Consider the following 10,107-nt stretch of genomic DNA (forward strand, 5'->3'; position numbering starts at 1 on the left):
TGAAATTAATTTAAAAACTGAATAAAAATAAATGATGACTCAATGATGGGCTAAAAATCTGCAGATTTCTGTGTGCACAGAGTCCCTGTGGGCCTAGTCATGAGCCAAGAACTAAAGCTAGCAGCTACGAGGTGAATTCCCAGCCTGATCCAACGAGAAAACGTAACTATTTTAGTTTAGTGGCTAATTCGTATCAATTAATACAAGCTCAGGCTTTCAAAAAATGTATGATATTTAAAAGGAGGCGTGGCACCAAAACCCACCCACCTAAACCTAACCATCATTGGTGGATGAGCACATTGTACTAAATAAGAATCAGCGTATCAGGGTTGGGGGTTATGCATTACAAGTAACGTAATATTACATTTACATTTAGTCATTATTATTAATTATTAATAATGTTACGTAATATTATTACTTTTCTAAGTAATGATTAAAGTAACACGTTACTTTTAAAAAATAAGTAATAATATTTGAGTTACATGTATTGAGAAAATATAACTTGAGTTACTTTTTAGTTTAGTTAATTCACTTTTATAAAATAAATTGCTGAATTAAAATTAAAGCAGTCACAATAAATCATGCAGTAAATGAGAGAATGAAAGAATAAAGAGATGACTATTGATTTTAATCGTAAGAGGAGACTGATTAAGGGTAAGCAAACTAGTATTAATGGAGTGGGTGTTAATAGTGTTGATCAGTATAGGTATTTGGGAACTGTTTTGGATAATAAATTGTCCTTTTCTGTTAATACTAATATGTTGTGTAAGAAGGAGCAACAACGACTATACTGTTTACAGAAATTAAGATCTTTTAATATAGACAAATCACTCATGTGCATGTTTTACAGTTCATACATTCAGTCACTGTTATCTTTTTCTTTGCTATGCTGGTTGAATTCTCTAAGTGTGAAAAATAAATAGTTGTCTGAAGAAAATTGTGAACCTAGGAGGAAAAATAACAGGGAGAAAACAGATGACCATGGCTCGGTTATAACCATAAACAAGGTTTGAGTAAAGCTCAGAGTATTCTGTCAGATGATTCCCATCCTATGCACCACGAGTTTTATCTTCTCCCTTCTGGTATTCGATACAGAACACCTACTAGTAAAACAAATCGGTTTAAACTTTTACTCATTCCCTCAGCTGTAAAGTTTTTAAATTTAGGGTAGAATTTGTATTGTATAATGTGCTTTTGTGTATTATGTGAGACATGCTTGTATGCTGCAACCAAATTGCCTTAGGGAAATTAATAAAGACTGACTGACTGATTGTGTTCAATATTTTGAGCGCATCAAAAAAAAAAAGGAAAATGGGATTATAGTCTCAATGGACAGTGATTTTACTTAAGACAAATAGTACTAAAGTAGCAAACACATTGCTTTAAAGCAGGGGTGCTCAACCCTGTTTCTGGAGATCTACCTTCCTGCAGCGTTCAGTTCCAACCCTGTGATCAAACTGAACCAATTAATTAGGACCTGAACAGCACTTGATAATTACAGGCAGGTGTGTTTGACATGGGTTGAAGCTGAAATCTCCAGGCCGGTTGATCTCCAGAAACAGGATTGAGCACCCCTGCTTTAAACTTTCAATAATCTGTATAAATGGCATGTACTGTATAGCTCTTGGGTCCGGAAGTTCTCAGAAAACATTATCCTAAACTATTTTTATGCGTTTTTTAAATGAATGTAAATGTAGGTGTAGGTTATACAGTGTGTTGTTCATTGCAGAGCTCCTCTATTTAAAAAGAAAGAAAAAAAAAAAGTTCTGAAAGAGACCAAGCCACAGCCGGGTCAGAAAAGGTAACGCAAAAGTAACTCAAAAGTAACTTAATGCATTACTTACCATAAAAAGTAACTAGATAATGCAACTAGTTACATTTTTTGGGGAGTAACTCAATAAGTAATGCATTACTTTCAAAAGTAACTTTCCCCAACACTGATAGGAATGATATTGTACAAATTCATACAAATTAGCCCCTAAATCAGGGGTCACCAACCTTTTAGAAACTGAGAGCTAGTTCTTGAGTACCGATTAGTGTGAAGGGCTACCACTTATTAAAAACACATTTCTCTTAATTTACTTTTAATTATATGTTATTATTAATAATTAATAATATTCATCTATGTGAAGACATTGATCATGTTAATGATTTCTCACAGTAGTTTTCAACAATAACAAGTTAGATAAATATTAATATGCAACACTTCATTTGTCTGAAATAGTTTTTAAAGTTTTTTTTATATATAACTTAAAGTAATTTACAAATTTACACCAATGCAAGTCTGATTTAAAAAGAATACCTATAAAAATATTAGATGCAGCTTACTCATATGTGGTGCTATGGTGAGCTATTTTTAGAACAGGCCCACATGCAACTCATGTGAACCTGGCGGGCTACCTGGTGCCCACGGGCACCATGTTGGTGACCCCTGCCCTAAATCAAAAAGATACAAACTGCAGTGAGATAGTGTTAGGATTGCAGTATTACATACTTCAGAAGTGTAATAGTATTTAAAAACCACAATAAATAAATAAATAAATAGCCAACCGATGGTTTCAAAAAAGCACATATTGATTAATTTAGTTCACGAAAGGTTTAAATTTAAAGATTGACAATTTTTTGTTTAAAATAGGTCTTCCTTTATATGGAGATGAATTGAGTTTTTACTTCCAGAACCAAATTTTTGAGCCTCATACTAAAAAGCCAACTGAAAGCCAACAGAAAAGAAATGACTCTGCAGGAAGAGGAACACAAACACCGGCGCAGACAATGATCCAAAATAACCTCTTAACTCTGAACGCATCTATATGATTGCAGAGTAATGAGTCTGCTCGGTTTGTAGGGACAGGAAATGGCAAAATGGTCTTTCCCAGAGATCCTGTCTGTCCTATCATCTCATGAAAGTAAATGAAAATCAAGTTAAAAACAGCCAAAAACAAAAATGAAGTGTTCTTATTGGTGAAAATTAGACTTGTGACGTTTTGACACCAAGTGACCCTATTAAACCTTTTCATTTAAGCAGTGGGAATGCCTAATATTCCCAAAACACACCTATGGGCAGGTATAAGATTCTGACAGTATGATAACCTTGGATATGATAACCTTGGATAAAAAAAAAAAAATCACGGTTTCATGTTATTGTGATAACTGCTCTAAAATAATTTCTGGTTAAAAAACAACAAATTTTCCCAGATATAACACAATATGTTTTACTTCAAGAAACATTTTAATATTTTGGATCAGTAAACATGTCAGGCTAAATAATTAAAATAAATCATTGACGAGTACTGTCTTTATTAATTTCAAAAACACTGATTTATTTACAACTTGAAAAGGCATCTTTGTTTTCTGTGCATATAAAGTAAGCCACTGCACTGTTGAGTTGTGGAGCAAGTTTGGATGTTGGTTTAGAAGCAATTTGTTTTTCAGGTGTTTCCTGAATCTGAACAGTAGGGCTGGGTCGATAGACGATACCATCATCCGATAGACATCCCCATCACTGCAGCAACCCGCTCTCGAAAAACATACACTCATGCCTCGTTTACACTAATATTTCTTAGTTTTAAAATGGCATTTTAGGATGAAAGCGATCCACGTCCACATTGGCCCTGCTTCCACACTATACCGCTGAAAAAGCACATCACGTGACCACTCAAACACACTCTGTCATGCGCTCTAGCATGTGTGCACGTCAGAGCTCCAGCAGTCAGCAGGTGCTTTGAGCACAAAACCCCAGAGAGCAGTGCACGTCGAACAGTTTATCAAGGATGTATTGCTAAATTGTATCTCACTATAGTTGTTAAACATGATATTTAATTCAGCTTGTCTCTATTTAACAACTCTTCAGTCTTTTGAATCTATCAGGTAACGTGTCACAGCATCGGTACACTGCTTCAGTCTTTCACTTTCACGCTTGTACTTAGTAATTTTAGCGAAAACTTCAGATACTGTTGGTTGGTTTCTGTTGGTTGTGCACCTTTTTTACCAACCAAGTTTGTCGACGCCATTATAACGACACAGATCTCTCTGCCTATTCATGCCAGAGTCCCTCTGAAAAAGTGATTGACAGGTGGTAATTTGTGTGTAACTTATCTTTATTTATTTATGATTTGGTTATGGGAAAAACGAAGACCATGCGGGTCAGGTAGTTGAAACGGTAGGCTACAAATAATAATTCTAAATGAATGAATGAATTATTCATAAATAATTAATTCACTGGCGCCTACGACGACAATGCCAGCGTTCATCGCAATGTATCACAGTAGACATCGTACAATGCCAAATTGGTCAACATCGCCCAACCCTACTGACCAGTAGCTTTTCATGTGGTGGCTCTTTATCTGCGGGAAATACTGTTGGCCTAAAAATGTAAATAAAACAGTCATAAAAAACACTTACATATATGCCGGAAAGTACAAAAAAAACATTGTAGCGGTTTTAAAAACCTTGACTTTTCAAAATCGTGGTAAACCTTGAAACTTGAATTAGGGACTTGCTGAATTCATCAGGTAGCTCCTACAACACTGATCTTACATCCGAGAATCACTCAAATGATAAGCACTTGTGCACAGAAAGCCTCTGGTGTCCAGCTGTGTGCTCTGGAGGCCAGCAGTCATTTAGACTGTTTAGCGTGGAAATGACACTTCCTGTTTAGGACCTCCAGCGCTCCTCTGAGTTTGTGCTGTTTCATCACTGAAACCCCCTGTGACCTCAAAGTTCACCCAACATTGACTATTTACTCTTCCTCAAGGGGTTTTAAGCTTGACTTTTTATCAGTGTGTTCAAAATACTTTTTTAAAATGAGTTGAAACCATTTTTGGGTGGACAACTTAATTGTTTTAAGTTCAATTCACTTTAAATCCATAAAAACAATGAAGCTAACATAATCAATTTGTGTTTTGCCAACATGAAGGGATTGTGTTTAACCCAATTTTTTTTTCTTTACAGTGCGAGTTTCTTTCTTCAGTTGAACACAAAAGATATCTTAAAGAAAGCTGTATGGAAACATGTAACCATTGACTTGCACAGTAAGGAAAACAAATACCATGGAAGTCAGTGGTTACAGGAAGTCAGTTTTCAAAGTCACCAAAAAACTCATTTAACAAGTAAAGGGTGAGTAAATGATGACAGAATGTTCAGTTTTGGGTGAACTATCTCTTTAAACTTTGTCATGATATCATCCAAACTTCTTAATATGTGCCATTGATTGATTTTATAAGAAACTGATTTCATAAGAGACTCCTGGTGTACTTTAAGTTGGACATTCTGGGACTTTTCTATGATGCAAAGCATTACTGAAGAAATGAGACTGATTGGGGCATGAGGAAGTTGTCGAAAGGGATCAGTAATTAGAAGTATGAATGCATTTTGTTAGTGATAGTACAGAATGCAATTGCATTACCTCCATTTGTTTGCTTCGTCTGTTTGGTTTTTAACTGCATGTATACTTAATTAATTGACTTTTATCATGGATAGTGCAACATAAAGTGTTAACTAAAAACTAAATGAAAAATTATGATAAGAATTCTTTAGAATATTGCTATTTTTAATTCTTATTTAATTTTTTTCCAAATTAAAGCCTATAAAAAGCAGCTGTGACAACTTTCCCGAAGTGTGAGTTTTTAATAATGATATTCCACTAATCTAATCTAATATAAACTAATATAATATAATATAATATAATATAATATAATATAATATAATATAATATAATATAATATAATGTGGGCGATGCAGTGGCACAGAGGTTAGCACAGTCGCCTCACAGCAAGTAGGTTGCTGGTTCGAGCTGGCATTTCTGTGTGGAGTTTGCATGTTTTCCATGTGTTGGCATGGGTTTCCTCCAGGTGCTCCAGTTTCCCCCACAAGTCCAAAGACATGCGCTATTAGTGAATTGGGTAAGCTAAATCGTCCATAGTGAATAAATGTGGAAGGGCATCCACTGTGTAAAACATATGCTAGATAAGTTGGCGGTTCATTCTGCTGTGGCGACTCCTGACTAAGCCAAAAAGAAAATGAATGAATGAATGAATGAATGAATAACAAAATATAATGTGATGTGACTCTAGAGCACAAAACCTGATCTTATGTTGCATGTGTGTATTTGTGTATACACATATAAGTTAATAGGGAATAGCTAAATATACCAAATATAAATAATACTAAAAAACACATTGTCAAAATTATTGTTTTTTAATCAAAAATCCTTAGAATATTAATTAAAGACCCTGTTCCATGAAAACCTTAAATTTCCATTCATGAATGTATCAAAACTTAATTTTTTATTATTAATATGCATCACTAAGCACTAAATTTGGTCAACATTAAAGGCAATTTTCTCAATATATTTCGATTTTTTTATCCCTCAGATTCCACATTTCAATTAGCTCTGCCAAATATTGTCAAATTATCCTAACTACCAACCATTAATGGAACATTTATTTAATCAGCTTTCGGATGACTTATCTCAATTTCAGAAAAAAAAATTGTCACATATTGATTGATTGATTGATTGATTGATTGATTGATTGATTGATTGGTTCAAATGTTTAAAAAATATTAAAAAGAGCTGTTGTCACTTATTTATTAAGCTTTCAGATGACATAAACATGGCAATTAAAAACATTTATCACATTTATCAATTGGCTGACTGACTGACTGGTTGATTGATTGACTGATGCATTAAAATGTTTAAAAATATCAAAGAGCTGTTATGACTAAACCAGTTGCCCTTCCTCTTAAATAATCCAGTCTGAATTCAGAGTTTCAAACCTTTAACTTTAACAGGATCTGCTGTGAGGAAAGCAAATACATCCATCATTTCCAACGCAAGTGAGCATGACAAACACACGAGCGAGTGTTACATGAACTGTTATAATGCGTTTCAGCTGTTGTTTTCACACTCTCTTCCTACAGTACGACACACACGCACACGTTTCAGATCATTTGACATCCAGCTGTAAACTTAATAAACCCTTTCAGCTTAACGTACAAACTAAATAACTAAAAATATATTTCAAACAAACACAACAAGAGTAACCGTAAGCCTGCATACCTTCTCTTGTGCTCGGGTTAACCTCTTCTGTACATTACTGGCCAGTTTCCCGGCGTTGACTCCTTTCCCAACCTCTGCCATCTTTTGAGCTACTTCAAGTCTCCAAAGTGAATAAATATAAAAATAAATAAATGGTTATGAATGAAGTAAAGCGCAGAGAGAGAGGCGGGAGGTGCTGAGGAGCAGTAATGTATGGGGAAATACACTGTCTGTCGGATCAACAGGAGGTCGGTGGGTAAACCCTCTTAAAGAGACAGCACGCGAGACTTACAAGCGGATACGGACAGAGTTATTATTAGACTAAGCCTTTTTCAAGCTAGGTTATACAAAAAGTTCAAACTTTAAACTATCAAGCTATTTAAGGTCTGACGGGTTCCGTTATTCGCCACTGGAGGCAAGACTCGAAAACAAGAGAGAGAGAGAGTAAGAGAGAGGGAGATGGATTATGTTTCCCATTCCTTATTATAGACGCTCTCTTAAAGGGACAGGTAAACACATCCACTATCAAACTTTTTTTATTATTTATCTTCACTCCACTCACATCTCAAAACTTTTTTTTTAAATCTTTATACCAGTGGTTTAATGTAAATAAGTTGGTAAATGACTAAACATGAGTGTAAAAATTAATTGTTATTAATCGAATCCATAATAAAAGTTATATGCACTCATTCAATTTCCTTCAGCCTAGTACCTTATTTATCAGGGGTCGCCACAGCAAAATGAACCGCCAACAATTCCAGCATATGTTTTAGGCAGCGGATGCCCTCCCAGCTGCAACCCAGTACTAGGAAACACCTATACACTCTCATGTTCACACGCACACTTATACACAACTGCAATTTCATCCAATTCACATATAGCGCATGTCTTTGGACTGAGGAGGAAACCCACGCCAACACAGGGAGAACATGCAAACTCCCCACAGAAATGCCAACTGGCCCAGCCAGGACTCGAACTAGCGATCTTCTTGCTATAAGGTGACAGTACTGACCATTGAGCCACCATAAAAATTAGTTTTGTCATAATATGTGTGTGCTGTGTATATTTATTATGTAAGCTTATATATGAATACACACATGTATTTATATTTTTGAGAAAATGTTTATTAATTTTTAGATATAAAACATAAATATGTTTATGATACCTATTGTATAAATATCTGTGTAACGAAACGGTTTTGTTTAGTTTTGTTTATTGTATTTGTGTGTAATAGATATACATAATAAATACACACATAAATTGTCAAAACAAACTTTATTTTGGATGCAATTAATCATGGATAATGTTTACCCAGCACTATTAAAAATACACTGTAAAAAATCCATTAAATACCGTAAAATAACAGACATTGAATTACAAGAATGTACTGTAAAAACTGGACATTCATTGACGGAAATGTACTGTAAAATAAGGAATGTTAAATGACGGTAATGTACTGTAAAATGATGAACGTTAAATAACAGAAATCTACTGTAAAATAATGAATGTTAAATGACGGTAATCTACTGTAAAATGATGAACGTTAAATAACAGAAATCTACTGTAAAATAACAAATGTTAAATGACGGTAATGTACTCTAAAATAATAAACGTTAAATAACAGAAATCCACTGTAAAATAACGAATGTTAAATGACGGTAATCTACTGTAAAATGATGAACGTTAAATAACAGAAATCTACTGTAAAATAACGAATGTTAAATGACGGTAATGTACTGTAAAATAACAAATGTTAAATACCAGAAATTTACTGTAAAATAGCGGACGTAAAATTACAGAAATTTACTGTAAAATAATGGCCGTTAAATAACAGAAATGTACTGTAAAAAACTAACATTAAATAATAGAAATTTACCGTAAAATAACGAACGTTAAATCACAGAACTATTCCGCCGAATTAAATTACAGTAAATTTCTCTAATTTAATGTCTGCTATTTCACAGTAAATTTCTGTAATTTAACGTCCGTTATTTTAAAGTACATTTCTGATATCTAACGGCCGTTTTTTTACGTATTTTACGGTACCCCAGTTGCCGAAAAAAAATAAAAGAATGGATTTTTTTACGATGTATAATTCATTTATTTTTCTTCAACATAGTCCCTTATTTATCAGGGGTCTACGTCAACATATGCTGGAAAAGTTGGCAGTTCATTCCACTGTGGCAACACCTGATTAATAAAGGGACTAAGCTGAAAAGAAAATGAATGAATTTGCCAAAGTGACTTAAAACATAAAAATGCAACACAAAGGGTTAATCATGAAAAGTCAACAGTTTTAGAAGTGCTGCAATATATTAATAATACCTGACCAGGACAAAACATCCAGAATTGAATCTTTCAACCAAATATTTTAGTCTATTTAGAATTTGAAAGAAGAAATAAAGATGTTTGCATGGCCTAAATGCTTAAATGCCATGTTTGCATGAACTCATTAGTGAGAGTAGTGTTTCTCTATTCAGTGGTGTCACATCACATGTTTGGTGGGATTGCCATTACATTAAACCCATCAGACTTCATTAGCACACTGTTTACTGTCAGAAGGGCATATAAACTTTAGCAAAAATAACATACAGTTGAAGTCAGAATTATTCGCCCTACTCTGAATTGTTTTTTTTTTTTCTTAGTCAAATATTTCCCAAATTATGTTTTACAAAGCAAGGACTTTTTTTATAGTATTTTCTATAATATTTTTTCTTCAGTATAAAGTCTTATTTGTTTTAATTTAAAGCAGTTTTTAATTTTTTAAAGCATTTTAAAGTCAATATTGTTAGTCCTATTTAGCAATTTCTTTTTTGGATTGGCTACAGAACAAACCATCATTATACAATGACTTGTCTATTTACTCTTGCCCAATTAACCTAATTAGTTAAGCCTTTAAATTGAACTTTAAGCTGAATACTAGCATCATAAAAATATCTAGTAAAATATTATTCACGGTCATCATGGTAAAGATAAAATAAATATGTTATTAGAAATTAGTTATTAAAACTATTATGTTTAGAAATGTGTTGAGAAAAAAATCTTCCCGTTAAACAGAAATTGTAGAAAAA

General features: G+C 33.6%; 1 protein-coding gene and 1 long non-coding RNA gene across 40 annotated transcripts in view; one reads left to right on the forward strand and one right to left on the reverse strand.

The window, feature by feature from the left end:
* The window catches only part of LOC141386180 (uncharacterized), a 43,196-nt gene extending 37,589 nt beyond the window's left edge, over positions 1 to 5,607 (forward strand). The window contains exon 3 of the long non-coding RNA XR_012407632.1: positions 4,951 to 5,607. This is a non-coding gene — a long non-coding RNA (uncharacterized lncRNA). The remainder of the gene's footprint in view (positions 1 to 4,950) is intronic.
* bin1b (bridging integrator 1b) overlaps positions 1 to 7,474 on the reverse strand; it is a 59,339-nt gene extending 51,865 nt beyond the window's left edge. For 37 of the 39 annotated variants that reach the window (XM_073952861.1, XM_073952857.1, XM_009302133.5 and 34 more), the window contains exon 1: positions 7,058 to 7,276. In XM_073952861.1, the coding sequence (XP_073808962.1) occupies positions 7,058 to 7,138 (81 nt within the window). In that variant the 5' untranslated portion in view covers positions 7,139 to 7,276. 39 annotated transcript variants of the gene reach the window in all.
* Between the last annotated feature and the right edge of the window lie 2,633 nt (positions 7,475 to 10,107).

Source organism: Danio rerio, chromosome 6, assembly GCF_049306965.1.
Source record: "Danio rerio strain Tuebingen ecotype United States chromosome 6, GRCz12tu, whole genome shotgun sequence".
Taxonomy (NCBI): domain Eukaryota; kingdom Metazoa; phylum Chordata; class Actinopteri; order Cypriniformes; family Danionidae; genus Danio; species Danio rerio.